At 40.9% G+C, this 26,130-nt stretch overlaps 2 protein-coding genes across 8 annotated transcripts in view; one reads left to right on the top strand and one right to left on the bottom strand.

The window, feature by feature from the left end:
- Positions 1–19,360, top strand: part of LOC111156867 (phospholipid phosphatase 1) — a 98,456-nt gene extending 79,096 nt beyond the window's left edge. For 6 of the 7 annotated variants that reach the window (XM_022517974.1, XM_022517972.1, XM_022517978.1 and 3 more), the window contains 3 exons: positions 8,158–8,215; positions 18,274–18,450; positions 18,932–19,302. In XM_022517974.1, coding sequence (XP_022373682.1) covers positions 8,158–8,215; positions 18,274–18,450; positions 18,932–19,060 — 364 coding nt within the window. In that variant the 3' untranslated portion in view covers positions 19,061–19,302. Of the gene's footprint in view, positions 1–8,157; positions 8,216–18,273; positions 18,451–18,931 lie in introns of all 7 variants that reach the window. The other variant, XM_022517979.1, reaches the window with a different exon arrangement.
- The window catches only part of LOC111156866 (Ski2 like RNA helicase 2), a 111,536-nt gene continuing 104,702 nt past the window's right edge, over positions 19,297–26,130 (bottom strand). The window contains exons 26-27 of the mRNA XM_022517971.1: positions 20,960–21,064; positions 19,297–19,576 (exon numbers count right to left, since the gene is read on the bottom strand). Coding sequence (XP_022373679.1) covers positions 19,524–19,576; positions 20,960–21,064 — 158 coding nt within the window. The 3' untranslated portion in view covers positions 19,297–19,523. The remainder of the gene's footprint in view (positions 19,577–20,959; positions 21,065–26,130) is intronic.

The raw sequence follows: 26,130 nt of genomic DNA, 5'->3' as shown, positions 1-26,130 counted from the left end.
ACTCTTCGATAATGCCACGTTGGTGATTTGGAGTCTTTTTGCACCAAGGAATCAATTTTTCCCTCTTGCTGTAGGAAACCTGTGACGGCTCTTCTTCTGCTTAGTGCACTTATGTCTGTTTTACCCTTCTGTCAGTAACCTTTGTCATTCTCCCATCTTTGCTTATCTGTCAGAGACACACAGTTTCCCTGCTCAGAGTGTAGAACCATTTATTCCCTAGTCATCTGATTTTCAAGGCACACCCAGTTTTACTTTCCTTTATCTCTGAGTTCTCAACAACTTCTCCTTTTTAGATTCCTTCTTTTCAAACGAGTCTCCCATAAACAGAAGACATGCGATCATTTGTTTTTAATCATCAACTGGTTTATTTAATCAAGAGTTTAAAATACCTTGCACACCTATCAATTATGTCCTATTTTTACCCCTCTCTTTTTTCATTTTCCACGGTCTTGCTCATTTCTCTCCCTTAAGTTTCATGGTATGGTATCTATAGATATTAGATTATTTGGTATATAAGTCACTGACAGTAGTGGCTGTGAACTGGTATTTGATGCTGATGCATTAATATTAATGAATAAAATAGGATACTCGGATCTGTTTTATTTTAGTTAGGCATGTCACTTTTATACATGAAGTAGCTAATCAACTCCATATAAATACTGTGTAGCTTTAAATGGAAACCTAGTAAAATCTTTCTAAAAATAATTTAAGGAATATATGACAGGATTTTTGCTCCAATGAACTAATCTCTCAGTCTCTGGTTCAAGCAAATAAGATAAATTTACATTATTTTTGTTGTATTTTACTTAATTTTGTTTGGGATCATCTTACATTCTTTTGCCATTTATCAGCTTCATCTTTGTCTCTGTACCCTTTGGGAGAAAAGATACCCCATGATTCTTGTGTATCTACACATCTCTAGAAATCTGATCTTTCTCCCCTCCAAACACATATGTCAAAATCACTTGTCTGCTGGCTCTGTTACTTATAATAATCAACAGGGTTAATATGCTGAATTTCAGTGGTATGAAATTATGTGCATATATTTTTATGGAAACATGACATATGATATTTAAAAATACACACGGATGTCAGAACGTTTCATTGAGAGATGTAAGAACAAGCTTCCCGGGGTTGAGTCCCAGTGGGACTCTGGACATGAATCTGTAGGCAGGGAGCTGTACGTGGGTCCTGAGGGCTGGCCGCCGGGCAGCTCCGAACGCAAGTGTTGTTCAGGAAGGAATTCAGGTGCATGTGTGCGTGTGGGTTTAGTGGAGAAGGGGTTTGTAGGAAATTTGTAGCAGGCATATCAGATAATTTGTCTATCATTTTTTTTTTAATTTTTTTTAAGATTTTATTTTTATTTATTTGACAGACAGAGATCACAAGTAGACAGGCAGGCAGAGAGAGAGAGGGAAAGCAGGCTCCCCGCTGAGCAGAGAGCCCGATGCGGGGCTCGATCCCAGAACCCTGGGATCACGACCTGAGCCAAAGGCAGAGACTTCAACCCACTGAGCCACCCAGGTGCCCCAGTCTATCATTTTTTATATTTTAAAATATATATATAAATGTATAAAATCCCAGTAATGACATGTTGTGTTTGCAATATTATCACTGTAAAATGTGACATTTTTTTTTAAAGGTTTTTATTCATTTATTTGACAGATCACAAATAGGCAGAGAGGCAGGCAGAGAGAGAAGGAGAAGCAAGCTCCCTGCTGAGCAGAGAGCCCAATGCAGGGCTTGATATCAGGACCCTGAGATCAATGACCTGAGCCAAAGGCAGAGGCTTAACCCACTGAGCCACCAGGCACCCCTGAAAGATTTTTTTTTAACCCTCATTTGATACCTTTCCCCAGAGTGACTGTTAACAGTTTGTCCTATCAGTTGCTTTCTGTGTATTTTACATTAAGTGTGAAGTTGTATGGTTTTATGTGGTTTAAATAAGTGACATATTTTTAAATATTTCCTGTAGATTTTTTTGTCACTTCACATAGTTATTTAATCGATTTTAATTAATTTACGGTATTCAGAAGAAGAGTGAGAAAACCATCGTCTTCAAGTTGCTGGCTGTGTTACTTCAAACATCTTTGTGCTTGTGTGTGTTTCTCTAGGATAGATGTCTTCAAGTGGAACTACTGGGTCAGAAAATACTGTGGGTTTACATATAGATAGATATTGTCAGATCTCCTTTCAAGAGTATGCACTCCTATCAGTGCACTGTAGAAGTACCCATTTTCCCCATTCACTACCTACTTGACTTCCCCAGTATATTAGATGTGAAATTTTTAAAGATAATAGCCTGACAGCTCATTGCCTGAGCATTTTGCACAGCTTTTGGTTGTAAAAATCCTTTTGAAAAAAAGTGGGACAAAGACTTGGGAAATTATTTCTTTGTGCATTTGTTTGGGACATTTGTTATAACTTTCTCACAGGGTCATTCTATGTTTAAAGGTTACCACAGAAGGGAGTGTTATTTACCCTGTCCTTCAGGTTAATTTGCTGTTGTGTAAACTTTCTAATCAGGAAATAACATTTGGAGAAAAGGCTTCATGTTGCACTTTGACTTCCTTTTGTTTTGGCCTTTGGAGTGTACAAAGGAGAAATGAGTATTCTCTTAAAATGCTTATCTGCACATTGACATTTGCCTTTTCACAGATGATCTAAGTTCTTCGTGTACTGACTTCACACATGGGGTGGTGTGTGAATCGTGCCTCATGTTCTCTCTCATGGTGGCTCCTTGCTGGGAGATGCCAGCGTGCTGCGGCTGGGTCCCCCGGCCCTGCACCTGAGTGGGGGATCCTGGCCCACCGGGAAAGAGCTGGGAGGACTTGGATTTGATCCTCAAAGCGATGGGACTTGGGAGCCAGTGAGTGAACCTCTGGGAGGTTCAGGTTCTCTGTCTAAAATAGGATCAACAACCCCCACCATGGGGATTTCTGGGAAGAGTGGAAGTACTGGGGATTAAATACCTGTGCATGAAAGGTGTTCAGTAGCTTAGAACCGTTAAGTCTTATGACAGCCTTTCTGCCTTAAGATACTTTAGGAATCAGTTTCAGGATGATCTTTAAGGAAAGGAAGGAAGTTCTGAATTGCCCCAGAGTCAACTTTGCCATACCCAGTGAACTGGTGGGAGAGTAAGAATTAGAAACATTGTGAACACTGACCACTTTAAAATGAAAACAAACTATTTTTTGCCAGACTATGTCTCCTAGTAAAGCATTTGATTTGAGATAACATTAGTCCTAATTTTTTTTTTTTTAAAGATTTTGAGAGAAAGAGACTGTGCAAACACGAGCAGGAGGATGGGCAGAGGGAGATGCAGGCCCCCACTGAGCAGGGAGCCCCACCTGGGGCTCAATCCCAGGACCCCAGGATCATGACCTGAGCTGAAGGCAGATGCTTAACCTGCTGAGCCACCCAGGTACCCCTTGTCCAAATTCTTGTTTTCAAAAAGACTGCCTCAGGGTGCCTGGGTGGCTCAGTGGGTTAAAGCCTCTGCCTTCAGCTCTGGTCATGATCTCAGGGTCCAGGGATCGAGTCCCTCGTCAGGCTCTCTGCTCATCAGGGAGCCTGCTTCCTCCTCTCTCTGCCTGCCTCTCTGCCTACTTGTGATCTTTCTCTGTGTGTCAAATAAATAAATAAAATCTTAAAAAAAAAAAAAAGACTGCCTCTATTTCTGGCAATATGGAGGATTAGAAACACTGATAGAGTTGCACGTGCTAGGTAATACATTACACACACACATATGCACATGTTGGTATTATATATTAAAATATATATAAACACATATAAATAAATCTTTGTAAATAAATAGCCAAGCCGATGAGAGAGTAAAGGACATGATGTTGGAATTCGTTAATGCTGTTGATCTGATGTGTACCTGAAAGTATGTGCCAATTCTTGGTAGCCTAGAGCCTCAGTTTTTGATGGGACTCTGAACATGAGGCTAGTGCAGGGTAGACAGAGGGGAGACTCAAGGATAATTTAAGGACTCCCAAAGGGCACATCTTCCTGGCAGGGGAGGAGGCTGCTGTCAGAAAGGGTTCTTAACTACAGGACCATAGTCAACATTGTTCTGGTGCCAGAATACATACTATATATGTGGGGCTTTAAAAAAAAAAAAAAAAAAAAAAAAAAAAAAAAAAAAATATATATATATATATATATATATATATATATATATATATATATGTATATATATTTTTTTAAGTGGATTGCTATTGAACCCAGCAGGAGAGAACACACATCTTTGCTGGAAGACCTCTTTTTATTTATTTATTTATTTATTTATTTATTTAAGATTTTATTTATTTATTTGGCAGACAGAGATCACAAGTAGGCAGAGAGGCAGGCAGAGAGAGAGGGGGAAGCAGGCTCCCTGCTGAGCAGAGAGCCTGATGCGGGGCTCGATCCCAGGACGCTGGAATCATGACCTGAGCCGAAGGCAGAGGCCCAACCCACTGAGCCACCCAGGCGCCCCTTTGCTGGACGAACTCTTTTTAAACCAAGGCCTCCAAGATTCCCCACAGATGGAGTGTCAAGGACATGAGTTCATATTGTCCTGTGAAGGAACATACATAGAAACAAGTTCCCCTAAGTGAGAGTCAGGAGATACAACAAACTACATAAGCTCTCAAAGGTTGCAGATAGTAGAATTACCATATAGAATATAAAATCAATATATCTACTGTGTAGAAATAAATCAGAGACTGAGAATATGATGAAGGATAAACAGGATCAAAATTGACCATAGATTGAAAAAAGGACCAAAGAGATCTTTTATAAATGATACATACGTATTTAAATTAAAAAGTAGACTGATAAAGTACTTTAGACACAGCAAACGTGAGAGCTGAAATGGAAGATAGGCAAAGATTTAAAGTACAAAAAAAAGTTTAAGAGATAGGAAGGGATAGGATGAAAATGTCAAACATGTTGAAGCAATCTCAGAAAAAGGATGGACGATACAAAACAAAGTTCAAAACAAAACAACAAAAAAACAAAGTTATGATGGCTGAGACCTGTTCAAAAGCGGTGAAGTATATAAATGGGAAGCCAATGAATACTAAATCAGATAAATAAAAAGACATTCCTACTGGATACATGATCATTGAGACGAGAATGTTGACCTTGATGGTGGAGGGGGAGGGTAAGTACACAAAAGGACAGGTAACCTAGAAAGGAATGGCAGACAACTAGATTCTATTTTAATAGCAAATGTAGAAGTCAAAAAAGTGATGAGAAAAAAATTTATCCTACAATTCTGTATTAAGGAAAACCATCATTCAAGAATGAATGCAAAGTAGGTCTTTCAAACTAAAAGAATAGCTAAAGGGATAACTGTTCTGTGCGTTTTAACTCTGGTGAGTTGGGAGGAAGAAAGAAAATCAGAGGGCAGGGCAAGAGCAGTGAGAATTTTAGGAGGTTGTGATTTAACCTCCCCATGAACTCCAAAATGCCATTTAAAAAATTAAACACTTTATGTGAGTTGCTTGCGTCTGATGACTGATAAGGGTTAGATTTGGCTGTCTTTGCAGTTTATAAGGCTGAATATTTATGAAGATATTGGAAAACAGAGATGGAAGAATGATGGGTTGAGTGGGAACTCCTGGGCCCTGTGGGGAGTGGATGGCTGTATACACTAGTGAAGGCTATGATATTAGGGTGCAGGCTAAGTAGCTCTCCCAGGAGAAAGGGCTGTCCTGGCTGACAAAAGAAAACAAAAATCTTAAATCTGCCATTTGGAAAAGAATGCTGTCCACAGTAAGTTACATTGTCCGATTTGCCTACTTGCTCAGTGTAATAGGCCATGCCTGCGTTAGTCAAATAGCTGTCTTTCTGAATATATTTTATCTCTGTAAATATTCTTTCTGGAGAGACTGCCTTAAACTTTGATGGAAAGCTAACTCAAATTGTTTACCTATCTATCTACATCTAAGAATGGGGTGACATTCCGAGGCCAGGGCCAAAATTGTAAATACTTCAGTGAGGTTACTGTGATGAAAACAGTCTGCATTTTGGCTACTTCTGGAATTATATTTTATTTTTATTACTATTTTTTAAGGATTTTAAGTAATCTCTACACCCAGGGTGGGGCTTGAATTTATAAGCCCTAGATCAAGTCACATGCTCCACTGACTGAGCCAGCCAGGCACCCCTACTTTGGGGATTTTTATTCAATTACTCATAAAATTATTTGTTCATTTGTGAGTTTAAGACATAATAAAGAGCTATATCTCCTAGAGATCCCAATAAAGAGATGTGTATGGAATATGAAAATAACCTGAATTTGTATTTTGGTGTCTTACTCTGTTTTAATAGTTGGTAAAAGTCCATACTACCATGATTGTTTGGTCACCTACAGTGAGTAAAGAGGTCAAATAGAGTTCTCCCCCCAACTTTTTTTTTTTTTTTTTAAGATTTTATTTATTTATTTGACAGACAGAGATCACAAGTAGGCAGAGAGGCAGGTGGAGAGAGAGGAAGGGAAGCAGGCTCCCTGCCGAGCAGAGAGCCCGACTCTGGGCTTGGATCCCAGGACCCTGGGCTCATGACCTGAACCAAAGGCAGATGCTTAATGACTGAGCCACCCAGGTGCCCCAGAGCTCTTATTTTATGTGTTTTAATCCCTGTTTGTTGAAGTCAGAGGTTATTCCTTGACTGGTTCTATACTGGATAAAATACCTCCTTATGTATTCGGAATAAAAAATTGAAACCATTTTGTTTTCAACTAATGAAATCTCCCTGTGACTGAATCAGAACTGTTTAAAACTATTAACGTAGGTTTGGAATTTACAGTTTTGTGGCATAGTGTACAGTGAATACTCTGAAGATGAAGTCTTAGTGAAACTTTGAACTTGCTTGGCTTTGAGAACATTTCTCTGATCGTGGTCATGCTGGCTTGATGGTATTTGACAGTTCTTGAAATTGGCTTTTATTAACTTGTAGGTTCTTCAGTATAACTTACTGAAATATAAAATGTATAGAACTCTGCTCTAATTATCTAATTTAAAGTAAGGACTTCTACTGATCTATTCTCTACAGCCAAACAGTTGGTGAGGCTAAAAGTGATTTATTTTTCTTGTTTCATATAGATTAAATCCATAGTAATTATCAGGTTTAATTAGGTAATTCCTAGTTGGTACTAGAAGTTGAAAATACTCATTTTCTTAGCTATGTATCTGATTATGAAAAAGATTATCATAATTCTTGCTAGATCATCATCGGTACATGCTTAAGAAAATCTCCACTCCCACCTTCCCTCAGTTGCCAAACATAACACAGATGACTTTCTAATCTGTGTTTTAATTTCACCTCTCTGAAACCACGTAACCAAATTCCTTTTCAATCAAGCAGGGTATAATAAGTAAAACACTTTGAAGCCTGCCCTTCTGAGTTACGTTCATATTCATAGGCAGGAGAAGCATTCTCATTATTTGCTTGATGCATCCTTTGCATGGAATTACTTTTACTGGACCGAATGTACTTGCCCTTTGAGTTCCGATGGCCCGCACTCCATAAGCAGAACCTAGATCATGGATGCTAGTAAGCTTCTCCCTTTTCCAAAAGGGGCCATAAAATTAAGTTTTGCAAGCATTCTGTCACTTTGGGTGGGAAGACAATACTCACATGTTGATAGAATATAATGTTGAAAAGTGTGGATTCATCTGGTACACGACCATCAGTGCACAGTTTGAAAATAAATGTCAAACAAGCATTTTCATCTGGTGGGAATTCTAAGGTGAGATGTGTGCCTGTTAAAAGGGCTAAAATAGCACTTTTAATTTTTTTTTTAATTTATTTTCTTTTTGAAGAAGTAGTTAACTTCCGAGTATTCTAAAGGAGGTATTACTAGCACTCAGGGGCAAACCCTTCAGATAGAAAATAAAACTTAAGTCATGGTCCTTTAAGTGTACGTGTCCTGAAGCCAGACCATTTATATACCAGTTGTGGCTTGTGGAGCATTACTTCAGAAATGTTCGTGTCAGGTTTTTCCCTGCTGGAAGTCTCAGTACTAGGGCATCCCTCCCCACTCCTGTAATTGGTCAAGGTGAGGGGGCCAGGTGTCTGCTCCACCACAGTAAGATTTAGGACAGCAAGATGATTATGCCTGCCTAGGAAAGGAAATTGACCTTTGTCTTCTTTCTCTCCTAGGTTGTCTTTTTACTCGGGCCACTCTTCATTCTCCATGTACTGCATGCTCTTTGTGGCGGTAAGTACTCTGTGTTGGTGTCCGGTGGGTTGCGCGCTCACGTGTTCCGCCTCAGTGTCCCCTTCCGTGAGGCCAGCTCCAGCATCCTCCGGAGCTTGGCTTGTGTGGTTCGGAGAGGGGCCGCCAGTGCTTCTGTTGCAGCCAGTCACTGCTGGGTGTAGAGGCAGCAGACAGGCACACTCGCTGCATGGTCGGTGAATCGGGAACTTTTAGGACCGTACAGGGTCTTCCCGGATGCAGGTGGTGCTTCCTGCCGGTGGGAGAAACCTAATCAAATCTGCCAGCCTGGTGCTCAGAGTCAGTGGATGTGCACCCTTACTTTGGGACATCTTTTCTGCAACATACCAGCAGCTTCTCTGTCATCACCGCAGGTCCCTGCTCTGAAGAACTGGGCCAAGATGGCTGTGCTGGGCAATGACCTGACCCTAATTGGGAGCCCTGACCTTAGGAGCTCAGGGGGCCCCTTTCCTGTGCGGGGGGATTGCTGGGTGTAGGGGTGGAGCTTCCAAATTTGTGGACGTGAAGGCAGTGGTTGTTACTCCTTGAGTAGGTTTTGTCTTCCTTCCACTTTCTGAAATACTTGATTGACTGCTTTCCATGGGTCTAGAAAGGTTTCAGCTTCTGGAAGAAGTAGTTGCTGCTCCGGGAGCTTAGCATCTTTCTGGTTGGGAGGTTCACTTGTGTCTGCTAACCCAGACAGCAGCCTGCCAGTCGGCACTTGCAGCATACAAAGTGGACAGTGAAGAGGGAGAACATATTTGCATCCATATTTTGTATCTCTAGAGATGAGTGTTTATCCAGTGTCACTTAAGGAAGATAGGCTTTAGGTCATATACTCTCCTATCCCTGTGAGTCTTTCTCTATAAAATTATCAAAATTTGTTGGGAAAGAGGAGAGATCTCTACCCTAAATGATCAGCTACAATTTTTGTCTTAACTTTGTGAGTGGATTTTTAGGTGCTTGTGTTCTGTGTGAATTTGCTGTTTGCTCTTTTTTCCCCCACTGTCCTTGGTCACATTCCGTGCTCTAGTATTTAATGCTTAACTTATAGGTCCAGGATATGTAATAGAATAGACTGTTGGGAGTTGGTTTGGTCTCACTTGGAGACATTTCAAAATCAATTTTTACCAGAATCCTGCTTTCATTTGAAAAACCAAATTTGAAAAGTCGAAAGAATGTAAAAATTACAGATGTGTGTGCTGTACAAAATGCAAACCCATGATTTCAAAACCATTACAACTGAGCTAATTTTTGGCCTCTTCACCATTACTGGAAATGTCAGTCTTTTGTCTTAGGCTAATTTAATTTTGCAAGGAAGCAACAGGGTACCAATTAACAGAATTGGGGGCTTCCTTTTTAAAATACACACCCAAACATTTCTGAAAATGTGCCATGGGGAATGTTAGTTATTTAAATGGAGGAACAAGAAATACTATTCCAATATGCTCTGTTCATTTATCCCATTAGGAAAAGTTAGCATTCTTTCTAAAGGGAGCCACCGTATATTTTTCCTCTTAAATAGGGCATGGAGTCTGGAGGAGATGAAGGCTAGAGCCATCAGTATCCTGAGAAATCTTCCCAAAACCCGAAGTCTTTGACGACACTGATGGCTTTTCAGTGTTTGAACATGTTTTATATGCCCTCAGCCAGACCTTGTCAGTGCCGCTTCTGTGTTTTGCTCCCTCACCTGTGTGTATCTTTAAGTCCTTAAGGAGAGAGAGTCCTTAAGTCCTTTAGAGTCAACATTAAGACTCTAATGTTGATATTAATGATTTGCATTTAAACTACTTTGTTGACTCTTTCTGATAATCCTCATGAAGTAGGAGAAGAGGGATGGTTGCCACCCTTTTAGTAGGGGAAATAGGAGCCTTGGGAGGCTGTTGAGGTCTGTTAGCTCTCTAGTGTTCATCGGGTTCCCTTGCTTTGCTGATAGACTGCTTGATCTGAACCCTAGCCCAGTTACTGTAAAGGTCAGGTGATGACACATGACTTTTAGCAACTGTCCCCCCCGCCTCAAAGATTTTATTTATTGATTTGACACAGAGAGAGAGAACACAAGCAGGGGGAGCAGCAGAGAAGGGGGAGAAGCAGCAGGGGGAGAGGGAGAAGCAGGCAGCCTGATGGTGGGGCTCAATCCCAGGACTCGGGGATCATAATCTGAGTTGAAGGCAGAGGCTTAACTGACTGAGCCACCCAGGCACCCCCAACTGTTTTTAATTATAAAGAATATATTCTCAGATGTATCATATTCCATATCCCGTAGTTTACTGTTCATGTTTGCTCCTTTACCCCTTCTCAAAATATCTGTACATTCAATTATAAACTTTAAAGGCTTTTTTGTAAAATATGAAACTACTGTGTAGAACATGAAATTAATATAGAGGGCCTCAGTGGTAAGCCTGCTGTGTGGACGCCCAGGAGTGTATGAGGAGGCAAGATTGAAGATCTAAGCAGAGGGAAAATGACCTTAACTGTAGGTTGGTAACTGGGTCAGTATGAGCTCTTAGAGGTAAAGTTATAATGAAAAGTTCGGATAAAGAGATTTGTCATAGACCAAGGCCTTTATGGAGAGGAAAGTTGGCCAGAGCAACCATGCAGTGCATTTCAGTGACTCTTAAGCAGTGGGAATATTTACTTGATGTGGATGTAGGCCCCAGCTTTTATTTCAGCCCCTGAACACAGATGCCTCCCTGCTTTCCAGCTTTCGCGTTTATATGCAACATTTAACCACTCCCATGTCCTCTGCCAGTTCCTTAGGCAGTGACTCATCTTGTTTCCCTAGGCATCTTGGCATCGTGGGTCAGCCCCAGATTTGGGTGGAGATGTACAGTCATTTAAATTCTGAGGACAGTTTTTGATAGTCAAAACTTCCGCCCAGAATTCCTGACACCCAGAAATTAACTTTAAAAAGTCTCTTAAAGAAAATATCCTGACCATTATTTTCCTCTGGCAGGCAGCCCAGCCCTGAACTTAACAGTGGCAGAGCAGTCAGCACCCATGAAAAGCACCTAGGCTGGTAGGAGCATACGATAGGGCTTCTTTGCACATACCTAGTTCAAGTGCTTAGTGATGCCCACTGAACTTGGCCAACTGCCAAAGAATCCAAATTTACTTCACTATCCAGGAAAGGAACCATGTTACGAGACTATTCTTTTTTCAGTATATATATATAGATAGATCTCTCTATATATAGGTTGTGTTGGAATATACTGAAGGAATAAACTGAAACACGTTTCCCAGCACTGTACTACGAAGCCTGAAATCTCAGATTGTGTTCCTCACCGTCTGTTAGGAAATTCTTGTATTAATTTCTACAGTGGGGTCCCAGGCACCTTGGTGTCTGGGTCTTGCCCCCTCCTGTCTGGATAGTGCTCTTTGATACCACCCACTTCTCTCCAGATTTGTACAACCTCTTATCCTGCACTTAACATGTAGTATCTACGATTGGTGAATATTTCATGAAGATGGTTTCCAAAGTGAATTAATGCCAGGCATTGCACAAGTGAACAGAGCCCAGGAACTACATGAATCTTGTCTAATTGTAACATGGAATTCTACATCTAAATTTAGGAACTCTGAATCCTAAAGATGGTGAAATTGAAGCCTAGAGTAAAGACTAAACAGAGGTCACCCTTAGGGTGTTCTCCTGGCCAGATCTGTCTTCAAGTGGAGGTGGAACAATATATTGCCTGGCTGAGTCTTAGAAGCTGTTTTCAAAATAAGCAGAGTAAGAAACAGTTCTTTGTGTTGAACACGCTACTGTTGGTCTAGCTCAGAAGTTGACAGATGAGGATTTTGGTTAAAAGGTTAGGTCATAAGCTTTGTAGTCCACAATGCAGTCTCCGTTGTGTATTCTTTTTTTTTTAATAGCCCTTTAAAATGTGAAATTCATTCTTAGTTTGCAAGCTGACCCCCCCGACTCTATTTAAAATGGAAAAAAAAAAAACAAACCCTCTTATATTAAGAATAGATTAAGAGGGGTGCCTGGGTGGCTCAGTGGGTTGGGCCGCTGCCTTCGGCTCAGGTCATGATCCCAGGTCCTGGGTTCGAGCCCCGCATCGGGCTTTCTGCTCGGCGGGGAGCCTGCTTCCTCCTCTCTCTGCCTGCCTCTCTGCCTACTTGTGATTTCTCTCTGTCAAATAAATAAATAAAATCTTTAAAAAAAAAAAAAAAAAGAATAGATTAAGAAACTGTGAGACAACAGCGTTTTGTAGTTAAGTGTTACAGGATCAAGGAAAGGCAAAAATAAACCAGCCTCACAAAATATTTTGGTCAGCAACCAGGTTTTATTTTTATTTATTTATTTTTTAAGCAACTAGGTTTTAAAAGTGAGAAGTTAGACCCTTTATTGGAAGCTAGTTTTTTATTTTCCCAGAAATTTTAGGCAAAATAGGCTTGACTCTCCTTTTTTGGTGATAGTAAGATAATGAAAGGATACCTAAGTAGTGTCAATAGACATTGAATTTCCTCATTTAAAAAAGCTGTATGTGTATATATATATATATATATATATATACATATATATATATTTTTTTTTTTTTACAAAAAATAAAAGTGTATACTTTTGCATTTTTTTCCAATGTGACCCCATGCTTTGAAAAGTCCACACTGTTTATTTTGACGAGGTCTTCGTGTGCCCTACAAAGCTATCATGAGGCTCTTCACAGATTCAGTGCTGGATTCTCTCCGGGTGAGCAGGAAGGCCTCCCTGCACTTGTCAGGGAACCATCTGCTGCCTGCACGGTGGTGGAGCGTCTTCCTACAATCCCCTCTGCCTTTGAATATCTGGTTATTTTGAGCAAATTGATTCTTTCTGTCCTTGTTCTCTTAAGGAATACGAAATTGCCTTTATGAGTCTCTACTAATCTCAGCTAAGCAGCTTTTATTTCTTTAAAAAATACCGGATGTAGTAACTTATTTTCATCCCATTTTCAATAGGTTTTACTTTGCTAAGAGACTGGACTTTTTTTTTTTTTTTTAAAGATTTTATTTATTTATTTGACAGACAGAGATCACAAGTAGGCAGAGAGGCAGGCAGAGAGAGAGAGAGAGAGAGAGGGAAGCAGGCTCCCTGCTGAGCAGAGAGCCCGATGCGGGACTCGATCCCAGGACCCTGAGATCATGACCTGAGCCAAAGGAAGCAGCTTAACCCACTGAGCCACCCAGGCGCCCCTGGACTTTTCTTTTTAAAGAGACTGGACACTTACCCTACATTGAGCAGTTGTATTTTCCTGATCAGAAGCCTGATGCGGAAGAGTGGCTAAGGGCCTACCCTTGCTCAGTTTGCTTTTGTTGGAAGGAAAAACTAAATCTGGAACCTTCCTTTTCATAAGCCTCAGTATTGATGCCTGGTTTTAGTGAGGACATTCCTGGAGGATATTGGTGGATTATCCCCAAGGCTAATTACCAAACTAGTTTTTGCTTTCTAAATCTGGGCTATGTGCAGTCACTGGTTGTATCTGATTTGCCCTGAGCTCTGGCTCTGATGTACCGTCTGGTCACGAAGATAATGGTTCCCCTGCTGGAGACGGAGAAATCGAGAGGCCTGGAGGTGGTTAATTTGCTCTCCAAGTTCTCCTGTGGTAGGTGTCTATCCTGCCTCTCTAATAGATGAAAAAGTGGGCAGAGCAGTGTAAAGGTTAGTAAAGTATATGATGGTACTTTGTTTTTCCTGCTAACTTTATTCTCAGTTTGTGCCTGCTGGAACCCCACATGCCTCTTGACTTTTCCTTTAACAGCAGGGATGACATTAGTGGTAGGCTCAGTTGTTCCTTTCACAAACTTGACTGTTCGTTTTGCCTCTGCGAGTACCTCAGTGACCAGCTGCACATTATTGCTTCGGTTCTGCCTTTTCTACCCTTTCTCTTATTTGTAGTTGGGAACTTTCTGCTTTGTTGTTTCTTTCACCAGAAGGTTGGATATTAGGATCAGGAGGGATCCAGAGACTAGAATTTCTCACTAGGCAGTACTCTGTCCACCAGTGGACCAAAATCCCCATGGGGCAGGTCAGTTGAAGCCAAATTGAAGCATGCTCAGAAAAGAATCTTAAAATGGCCCTGAGAGAATGATAGAGATGGGTAGATGAACCACTTTTGGCTTAGGGTAGGGTAGCGGTGCACACCTTGTACTGTACGTAGAAAGAAGTCATGGAAGTAAATCCCATGCCCACTACCAGAATGCTCTTGTTCAGTAGACATTTAATGTTTGTTCCCATGGGATTATGTTTTTCAAGTTTTTCTCACAGTTTGAACACTGGTGTATAAATACTATTTTCCTTCCCAATTGAAACTTACCTTTTTAAAAAGTAAAACTCATCATTCAAGTTCCAGAAATCCAAATTAAGAAAAAAAAAAATGGGATTCTGATTAAACACAGAGGTAGCTAGTAGTTGGCACTTTATCTTTTGGTTGTAAGCAACTGACTCATCTCCCAGAGGAAAAAAAGGTCTGTGTTTTAAGATTTGTTTGAGAGGGAGAGCGAGAGCGTGCACATGCTTATGAGCAGGGGGAGGGACAGAGGGAGGAGGAGACAAGCCGACTTGCTGAGCAGGGAGTCCCAGGTGAGGCTTGATTATAGGACCCTGAAATTATGACCTGAGCCAAAATCAAGGGTCAGACACTTAACTGACTTGAGCCACTCAGGTGCCCCCAAAACAGTTTACAGTGAAGACACAGAGGGGCTAGAACTAGCACACCACCAGGAACTGGACTTGGTCCGCCTGTCTCACTGGCCGCCTGGCTTTTTGGTGTGGCTGCCACTCTGCTCCATTTTTTGATCTCTCGTCATGGCTTGCTGTCCTTGTCTAACCATAGCTTTTGCTTCCTTGTAAGTTTAGTTTGCAGGTAGCCTATCCTGTACCCTGTAGGCGCTCTTTCTATACATTCTGGAAAAAAGAGAACTCGTTCATCCTTCTGCAAATTCCAGAGGGAGAATCCAGCCTAGCGGATCTCTGGATCAGGCCTGTCATAGGTCATCTTCAGTGCCCTCTGTAAAGAGAAGGCAGAGCAGTGTGGTCCGGATGGGGCTCCCCCTCCAACTGTGTCTGTGGAAGAAGGGTTCCCCCAGGAGGGGATCTGTAAGTCACTGACACTGCCACTGAGTCTGTCCCAAACCGTACAAAACACCGGGTGTAGAGTTCCTTAGCTCTTCTGAGTTTTAAGAGAGAAGCAACTGACTTCCTTACGTGGATGTGTTCAGTGCTTAAGTGATTAGCAAATGCATGTGTGGGGAAGGTGGGGAGAGTGGAGTTTTCAAAGGCAGGGACTTACAGAGCCTTTTTATTATAAGCTTTAGCATTAAAGCAGGAGTTCTGTCCCTGTATCTAGTTCTAGTAGAACAGTGGTGAGAGCTTCCAACACTGTTGCTCTGAGACAGTTATGAACATAGACTTCCCTCAATAGAGTCTTATTTTTTAAAGGTACATACACTGTCTGTCCTCCTTCCTCTTAAAGGACAAGGAATAGAAAAAAAAAGTGATAATCCACAAAATGAAAGAATGGAAAAGGAGAGAACAGGCAAGAGGTAATGATTTTGGGAAGGAGTTAAATGAGTGGTAGAAGAAGTCAAATCTCTAGTGCCTCCAGAGGGTGAGGTATTAAAAGATCTGCACTGCAGAACCCGGGAAAGGCTTAACGCAGAGCCACCAGAAAGACAACACTGTCTACTCTGCTGAAGCTGCTGATGGAGGAAAAGACTTCTGGCTGGCAGCGTGGGAGGAAAGTTGTCCATGTCTGGAGTTGTGGGCATGTCCGCTGTGGAACTCAAGTGGTCCAAGGTCCAGGAAACTCAGTATGTTTCGCTCCGTGGCATCTATTGAAATGGAGGATTCTTCACAGCGACGAACAGGGCTGTCGTGATACCTGGTCTTCCCAGAGCTACACTGAGTATCTTGGACTCAAGGAAACAGCAGGAAGCACACCCAGTTAGTCCGTCTCACCTAGAGCTGAGAACTGTTCTGTGACCACAGCCTGCATACACACCATGGCCGTTAGTCATCAGAAGAGCCAGAGCCTGGAGGGGAGGATAAGGTTAGGGGTAAAACCACAATGGGGGGATTCCTAGTAGCCCCTCAGGGTGAAATCATCTCTGGGTAGCGAGAGAAGAGGGTAACATCTATACTTGGGTAGATGTGTAAGGAGAAACTAGCTACTTAGAAGGGTGAGGGTTTCACCTAAAGTACATGGAAGCTTGGGTACTAGTCCATAAGTGAATGCTAATTCTTTTCACAGGGATGTTGAGGAATTTGGGGGCAAGCTACCTAAAGTGAGGGTCTCTGGAAGGAAAATACTGTCAGAAGGATTTTAGAAGCCTAAGTGAGGAAGGACCTTCAAAGTCCTGAGTTTTCTTTGGGTTGGAAGCACAAACTAGGACTAAGTGTAAATCCATTTTACAGTTGGTATTGTTTCTTTCATGCTATGTCCTTAACAGAGATAGGTGCAGTTTTCCCTAAGGTGCATTCATGTAAGTATTTATAATTCATAGGTATATAATTTTATAGTCTGAAGAACCCATGCTTTTAACAGATATATGAAAAGGCAGCTAAATAATCAAAAGAGGGACAGCTGAACTTTTGGGGAGTAACATCCAAAACTTGGCTTCAGCCCCAGTCCAAGTACTATTCTCTTTAAAAGAATAAAACATTTCCAATGAAGATAGAACCTAGTGAGGGGAATGTTACTGGCATGGTTGTGTTACCTAACTGGCTTCAGTTCCAGATGCAAACTTTTCTTCAGCCAGAACCAACTTATTTCCCCAACTTCAGAACTTGAGACAAGCCTCTTACTGTTTACATTTTTATAGTTTCAACAACAAAAAGGGAAAGGAGAGGCTCTGCAGAAAGCCAGGAGCACTTTAACCAGCTAACAAGTACAATTCAATTGAACAGCTGGTATGCTCTTTTACAATTAGATGTTTCTACTATAAAACACTCGATAAAATTAGACAATCTCTGAGTTTTTGCCAGCTGCTGAGAACTGAGTATTTGCTCACAGCAGTGCACAAACAACTGGGAATGGATCTGTATATCTATTTCAAGTAGGCAGTGTCTATGGGCATAGCCATTCATAAATTGTTGGAATCCATTTAATTGTTATGAGTCACAAATTACCAAACAGAAGTTTTAAAATATATTTTAAAACCATATTCTTATTAGATAGAAATAAGGCAAAAAAATTTTTTGTTTTGTTTTTTAAAGAGACCAGATTTGCTGAAAGAAAATGATAGGAAAACTATCCAAACCCTTCTGCATCACAGTCTTTAGAGATGCACCCAAGTCAAAGGCAGGCTGACACAGAAAAGGGGAAATTCTCAAGTTTGATGAGTACAGGGAAAAGTCATGGAACTTAAAAGATTACAGAGCACAGGTGCTAATCAAAGACTAATTCACTGTTGGGTCAGGGCTCAACTAGAATCTGTATTATTTAGGCAGAGTATTAGATTTACTTAAAATACAGATTATGTAGTCTCCACTGCCCTTTAAAATAACCTGAGGTGAGCAGAACTCTTGAGTAAATTGAATCAATTAAACAAACTCAATCTCTAGATAGATTGGGCGGAAAACATAGCAGCTGGGCCCAGGGTAAAGACACCCTATGCTCAGAATGCTAGCAGTTTGTCCCAAGACTAAGGATAACACTTGGCTGTGAATCAGAATTACAACAGATGCAAGAGGAGAAGCTGCCCTTGAAATCCTTGGAAGTCCTGAACATGGACACCCCTTGCCATGTTTACAGTTTGAATAGTCATCTAGACAGGGAAAGTAATGAACTGTTCTAAAGACAAGTTTCTGGGGCAATCACTTTTTGTTTGGCTTATTTAAAAGGATTAAGTTGCAGGTGTTGATGAACAGAAGATGAACAGAAGAATGCTTGCCTAAAGTCCTGTTCTATGTAGAACTTATACTCTGATTAGTTAATGGTTATTAATAGTGATGGTTATTAATATATAATGACTTGTTCATGTAAAACACCAACCCTTTCGGGGTGTGGTGATACTTAAAATGTATAAAGTTTCCAGTTGGTATGTTGAGCTCTTCTCTTTATTCCTATCTTCTCTATTAGCTTTACCTTCAAGCCAGGATGAAGGGAGACTGGGCAAGACTCTTACGCCCCACACTGCAATTTGGTCTTGTTGCTGTGTCCATTTATGTGGGCCTCTCTCGAGTTTCTGACTACAAACACCACTGGAGCGATGTACTGACTGGACTCATTCAAGGAGCCCTGGTTGCGGTATTAGTTGTAAGTATACAGGGCAGCAGCCTACAGCTAGATACTGATGAACACTGGGAGGAGTAAGTAGAAATCCTGTCCCAGGGAGAAAACTATCCAAAGGCAGATAATGTGGCTCAGTAATTTTTACTGGGTAATCACTCGATGTTATTAACTATGTTGCTCTTTCCAAAAGTTACAAAAATCTTAACTAAATGTACTTTTGTAAAAGGCTACTGCTATAGTGTTTAGTTTCATTTTGGTATGAATTGCAGAATAACCTAAGTGCTAACAGAGTAAATCTATTTACTCAAGACCTAACTAAGCAACTCTCAATTTAAAACCATCTTTTTCTAACTCTGTTAGTCCCCCCCTTTTTTTTGGTACCCCTTCATTGTGATAGGGTTTTATTTTTGCCAACTGCCTGTTCCAACTGTGTATATGGTTTTTAAACTGAGAATGGGACAAAAGTATTTAATGATGTAATTTAAGTATAACTTGTTTTCTGTAGGCAGTGTATGTAGCCGATTTCTTCAAGAACAGAAATTCTTTTAAAGAAAGGAAAGAGGAGGACTCCCATACAACTCTGCATGAAACACCAACAACAGGGAATCACTTTAGGAACAGTCACCAACCTTGAAGGTAGCAGAGTGCCCAGATGAAGCTGGCCTGCTTTCTAAAGGAAAATGATTGCAACCAGAAGACAAGAGGATGAGTTTTCTTCATGGTATACAAGCCTTTAAGGGACTGCTGCTGCTATACCTCTTGGATGCCCACTTTACCTGTGTGTATATAGTTACATTTAACACAGTGGTTCTCTAATAGCTCTAAGTTCATTAAAAAAAAAAAAAAATTTCAAGCCTTTCACTAAAACAATGCCCACCTGTACATTTTTTATTAAAAAAAATGTAATGCTTATGTACAAATGTGTATGTAATATGCTTTCTTTGGATGATGCCTGATTGAAGTATAATACATATTAAAATGTCTGAGTACAACTGCCTTGAAATGGGAGAACCAAATCAACATTTCTGTAAGCATTTGTAGTCAACTGTAATCAGGTGGTGAAAAATTTAAAATCCCACATTCGTTTAGCTAATTCTTTATAAGTAGAGGCTGGCAGCAAACACAATATCTCTCTTGATTTTGGTGATTCCTAAGAGAAAAGAAAAGACAGTTTAAACCTCCAAGATCACAAAGATTGTAATTCCCCTCTGGTGGGGTTTTAATACAACAATCCTGATGACACAAAGCCTTGTTGGTCTAAGAGAAGAGCAGGGTAACTTAGAAACCAGACTCCTACTCTTGTGACCCTAGACTCGGTAGTACCCTGTCTGTGTGTGTGCGCGCAGGGCTGAGACCGTGTCTCAGACTATGCACAAAGACTCACTGAAGAAAGGACTAAACCGTCGAAGGCAGTTAGCTGACCCCAAAGCATGAATTTTCAGCCTATTCCAGGAGACACTTTATTTTCACTTACCACGTGAGATTCTTTCTGAACTAAGGCAGGACAAAGTTTATTATTTAATAAGTTTACATAACTAAACTCTGGCTGATTAAATAGGCCTGCCCCATCAACCATATGGAAACAGTACCCAGTTGTTGCACACCTTTGAGGACACTGGTTAGCAGAAATCATTAGGGATTGTGACTATATGAATAACTAACTCAGAGCGACAAGGTGGCTGGCTGCTATTCTTTAATGTATTAACTCACAGCCCTTTTTCTTGGCAAATATTCAGACGGAACAAACTGTAAGCAGGTTATATACTCCCTCCGGCCCCCTGCCTGCCTCTAGTTACTACCACCTTGGACTGGCCATCTGGTTTTTCCTGGTCTTCCTGCTTCCACCTTGCTAATCTGCAGACTTCCCTACAATGCAACAGCAAAGAACTGCCAGAGCACTCCACTCCTGTAGTCAAACCTCCAATCATTTCACAAAAAAGCCAGGGGCTGAGGGGTAACAGGATCATCTCTTTTCTCCTTCCTACTATTCTACTCCTCACTCTGCTCTAGCCACATTGGTCTCTTGGCTCTTGCTTACATCTATCAGGCATACGTGAAGGGCCTCAATACCACCTTCTGAGTGGGGGCCCTAGCCCATCTCCTCTATCCCTCAATTCCTATTGTCTCTTCCTTTCTTACTATAGACTTAGCACCACCTGAAATACTTTAATTGTTGACTTATTTTATGTCTCCTCATACTAGAATGTAAGCTCCATGAAGGCAGGGGTTTGTGGTTTTTTTGTTCACTGCTGTATCCCCTGGTGCTTAAAACCATGCTGCACATAGCACACAATAAATATTTATAAATGATTATATAAAAAATCTTGAAACTTTTTCCCAGAGAGACACTCTAAAATGTTATTTAAATACTACTAAAAAAAAAAAACAACAACAAAACAAAAACTACTAGATGGCCCTCCATGGCATTCCAGTGAAGAGCATCTGAAAATGTCTTCCTATGTTATGGCCAAGAACTCAGGTCTCAAAAGATTTGCCTTAATGATTAGAAAAGGGCCACAGACTAGATACCGACCTTCTGCAAATTTGTTTTCCAGCTCAGTGTTTCCAATGGCTTTTGCTGCTTGACACATCTGTCGAAGCAGTTCTTCCAGGCGCCTCATACAACGAATTATGCTGCCTGTAGAGAAAGGAAACAAATCACTTGTAAAATGAAAATAACCAGAACAGTGGAACTTTTGTTAGAGGCAAGGTAGGAGAACATGGGATGATTAACTAATAGTACTTTGAGGGACTTCCCATCCAGTAAATGAGGTTGAAGACCTGACTGGATGCCTGGTAGGCACTAGGAGAGATACAAAGACAGAAAGTTTAATTTCCCATCCCTGGCTAATGGTAAAGAGTCCTAATTTATTGTAATGTGTTGACATTTGCTCTTGTAAGTTCACAAAATGCCCTGGGAGCAGGGGGAGAGCAACTTTGGATTAAGGGCACCAAGAAAACCTATAACCTGGGTCTGTAAGCATGAGGAGGTCTCTGTCAGCAACAAAAGAAGACCATTGGGCCAATGCAGGGAAGTGCAACAAAAGTGCAGCTACTCAAGGACCCTGAGGGCAGCCTACTGAGGTATCTGCATACCATCCGGTGAAGAGAATGCAACTGGAGATTTTTAAGCAGGGGATGAACAGCAGGATCAGGTATTGTCATTTTAAAGCTGCAATCATTCATTCTTCTTGACCTTAGACTTTTACCAGTGCTTTCTTCATACCGTGTATCCTCAAGGGAACACAAAGGAGAAGATAAGTCTCTTCCCACTGGATTTGACTCCCTGAGATCAGTGTTTTTTTGTTTTGTTTTTATCAAAGCTGAAGCTGTAAACATCATTGAACTTCTACCACACCTGAGCTAAACATCATTTGACTTCTACCACACTTAAGCAAGCAAGGGGCCTGGGATCCTTTCTCAGAGAGCTATCTGCTTAAGTTTAAAAGTCCTGGGACTTTATTTTTAATGTGTGAAGTATATTAGAAGAATATCAGTCTGATATGCGAGGTATGAACTCCTCTAGTTTAAGTCCTTACCATTATTAACTCCTTTTAACATTGAACTAATCCATCAACATTTATCAAGTTCTTATAACACACTGTGCACAGCTGAGTTTTCTCCTAATGCCCTCCATGTTCTCTTCCACTGTGCCCAGTGCTTGGGGGGAAACTGGGGAGAGTTAACTCAGGAAGGAAGATGTAATTTGAGCTTAGATAAAGATAAAAGCCATTTGCCCAAGAGAATCTGCATAATCCAGCAGCAGGTGCCCACGCACATGCCCAAGCACCTTCTCTCCCTGTGGGACAATTCCAAGAGCCAAAGATAATACCGCAGAAGGGCCTGCACCCCTAAGGACAACGTTCCTCGTTGCTGTACCCACCAATGAGACAGAGCAATGAAAACACAGTGATGTTACTTTCACATTCTGGGAGGTTTGTCGGATGACACTGATAATGAAGACGACCAGCACACAGGTTACCTTAAAAGACAAATGGGGATAATACCCTGCCATCTGCTACCTTATAGGATGTTTGCCTACTTTAGATTCAGTTCAATACTATTGAAAGTTTTTTTTTTTTTTTTTGACAGAGATCACAAGTAGGCAGAGAGAGGAGGAAGCAGGCTCCCCACTGAGCAGAGAGCCCAATGCGGGGCTCGATCCCAGGACCCTGGGATCATGACCTGAGCCAAAGGCAGAGGCCCCAACCCACTGAGCCCGAATTCAATACTATTTAAACAGAGTATCCTCTACCTAACTCTGACTTTGTCACTTGAGATAAATGTACCAATTCTTTGACATTGGTAAAACTCTGAAGGAATGTAAAATGTCATGATACAGCCCTTCAGCCAAAATATTCCAAGCCCATTGGGCTTTTTTTTTCTTCTTTTTTTTGGTCCTGTTCTCATTAAAAGGTTCATGAATTCTAGGAGAAAACTCCAGCCTTCAAATACAGCCTATTTCTACTACACAACGCTGTCAAAGTTATTTAGTACCTAGCAAGGGACTTCCTAAGAGTCAACAGCAAAATGGCGACCAGAACAGAGACAAATTCTGTAAAATCCAACCAACTGCATATATACACATCTTATAATAACCCTCAGGACTTTCTTATATTACTGGAGAGTAAAGTTACCAATGTTCCTAGTTACATTTAGGCATCAAAGAAAGGAAAAAAGGGTGATATCCAACACTTTCTGAGCACTTATTTTGTGGCGGATCTTCTAATACATTATCTCATGTAAAACTTCTCATTTGATGTTTACAATTGGACCAAATACTGTCTTCGTCCTCATTTTACAGAGAGGGAAAAGAAGAAGGAGAAGTTGCATACATAACCTGACCAAGGTCAGAGCCAGGAGTAAATGATGGAGGCAGGATTTTAATCCAGACTGAAGATTCTAGAGCCCAGGCATTTACCAATATCATCGTGCCTCACAGAAATATCTATATTTTCGGGGCTCCTGGGTGGCTCAGTGGGTTAAAACCTCTGCCTTCTGCTTGGGTCATGATCCCAGGGTCCTGGGATTGAGCCCCATATCGGGCTCTCTGCTCAGCAGGGAGCCTGCTTCTCCCTCTCTCTCTGCCTGCCTCTCTGCCTACTTGTGATCTCTATCAAATAAATAAATAAAAAAAAATATTTTCTAAATTTTCTATAATAAATGTATATTACCTTATAAATTCTAATTCATATATTTAAAGAAAAATTATATTTTTAAGTTTTTAAAGTTTGAGAGCACGCATGTGCCAGTGGTGGTTGCGGGGAGGACAGCAAAGGGAGACAGAAAGAATCCTCAAGCAGACTTTCTACTGAGCACGGAACCCAACATGGAGCTCTATCCCAGGACTGTGAAATCACGACCTGAGATGGAACCAAGAGCCACTTACCCCGCCGACCCAGCCAGGTCCCCCAAATTTTTAAAGTTTTTTAGGCCTTATGCTAAAGTTTTTCACTTGCATAAAAATCTTCATTGCCGGGGCGCCTGGGTGGCTCAGTGGATTAAAGCCTCTGCCTTCGGCTCAGGTCATGATCCCAGGGTCCTGGGATCGAGCCCCGCATCGGGCTCTCTGCTCGGCAGGGAGCTTGCTTCCTCCTCTCTCTCTACCTGCCTCTCTGCCTACTTGTGATCTCTCTCTGTCAAATAAAATAAAAAAACAAACAAACAAAAAAAAATCTTCATTGCCAGGTAGTGCCAAGAATTTACATTAATGAGTTTCCAGAAATAGTAAGCAGTAAAAATTGGCAAGTAGATCCAAATAAAGGAGTCTGTTTTCTAAATTTGGCAATTAAAGTCACTGGTGTCTTGTAGTAATTTCACCTGATCTTAGCCAAAAGGCCGAGAGGCGAGTCTTGTAGTAATTTCAACAAACTAAGATAACACATTACCATGGATCAAGATGAAAATGGCAGGTAAGGAACTAAAGGTGGTCTGTTCTCAATTAGTCCTGAGTCCCTGCTGTAAAGGGAAGGAGGGATTGAGGGTGATGACAACAAAATACCTGCCAAGACAAACCGACAGCAGCAGCTCCCATTTATTGAACGCTATGTGCCAGGCACTGTGCTAAAGGCTCTCTATACGTCACATTAGCCTCACACTATGAGGAAGGAGCTATTACATTCCTTTTATAGCCAAAGAAACTGAGGGACAATTAAGTAAGTTGCCCAAGATCATTTAACTGAGTGAGTAGGATTTATGGCCAGGATTTGTGCTCTTTCTCTTAACTACCTGATTATGTTTGTAGCTGAAAAAGGTGTGGATGAAAACTATAAGCCTATTATTAATGGCAAGATTGAGGAAGGTGGAGAAAAGAGTGAAGCAAGGCCCTGAAATTCAGAGCAAGGGCGGAAGGGTCCATCTTCCAAAGAAGAAAGAATAAGGTAAAGGACAGAGGTACATGAGTTTCCAGATAAAGAAGACAGACCTAATGCTTTTCTCCCTTTCCTATGATGCACGAGTGACAACCTATGAAGCTGGGGGCAGAGCTGCTGCAGATACTTAACACTTCCTGTCCATTATCTCTGGAAGTGGACAGACCAGGGATTACATTTCAGCTGTGCCATTTACTATGTGAGGGGCTGTATTACTAAGTTAGGAGTGACTTCTTTGTGAGTGATAAAAATATTCTCAAATTAGATCATGAAACTCTGAATACAATAAAAACCACTGAATAATATAATCAGAAGGATGACTTAATATGAGTTCTTCCAGAATGGTAATGTAAACTTGAGGTGAAAATGACCAGTGACACTGAATTGGACATTTAAAATGGTGGATTTTATGTTATGTAAGTTCTGTCACAATTAAAAAAAAAAGGGGGGGGGGGGCAGTGATTAGTCAGAATTCAATTTCACTTCCTATTCTAGCCCCTGGCCCACAACCATTAGTTTACTTTGTCTCTGCAGATTGGCCTATTCCGGACAGTTCTTATAAGTGGAATTATACAATAGGTTGCCTCTGTGTCTTTTTTTTTAACTTAGAACTTTACTGTGTTCAATTTCACCCACATTGTAGCAATAATCAGTATTTCACTCCTTTTTATAGCTGAATACTACATTACACTGATATACCAGAATTTATTCATCCACTAATGGACATTTGGGCACACATGCAATCATCAGATTTATCTGGTTATTGAACAGAACAGTATTATTCTCATTGAGGATGGAAAGCAACACCTTTCTCTGAATAGTGTTTCCATCTCTAGCTTTCTGGGATTCTACAAAGTGGTCCCCCATAGTTCATGTCCTGAATCTGATTTAATATTCCTATCTAGGTGGTTTTAATGAATTTGACGAGGTCAGGATCACAAATATATTTTTCTGCAAATACTAAGAACAAGATCCCAGCTTAGGCTAAACCCCTTCTGGAGAGCAGAGACCGCTACTCATAATGTACCAAGTACAGCACCAGTGCTGATTCCCACTAGGGTCTCAGTCATTACTCATCAGATGTGTAAGTATCAAGTACTAATTTCTAAGTAATTTAGTACTACAATTTTGCCAGAAGTAAAACAGAAATGATACATGTTAATAAATGGTCACTCTATTATTATTAGCAGAAGTATTTCTAAGAACAAATCAACTGGCAAATCCCTAATGACACTGATGTCCCGACCTAGGGAAGGATACAACTATGCCAGCTGAAAGGCATTTTTAAAAAGAGTGTAAGAGTAGTTAAAATGTGAATTTTAAGATTTAAAAT

The sequence above is a fragment of the Enhydra lutris genome, unplaced genomic scaffold (genome assembly GCF_002288905.1).
Source record: "Enhydra lutris kenyoni isolate GAN:26980312 unplaced genomic scaffold, ASM228890v2 scaffoldscaffold50, whole genome shotgun sequence".
NCBI lineage: Eukaryota > Metazoa > Chordata > Mammalia > Carnivora > Mustelidae > Enhydra > Enhydra lutris.
Note: the sequence above shows the minus strand (reverse complement) of the source record. Positions and strands in the feature narration are given on the sequence as shown.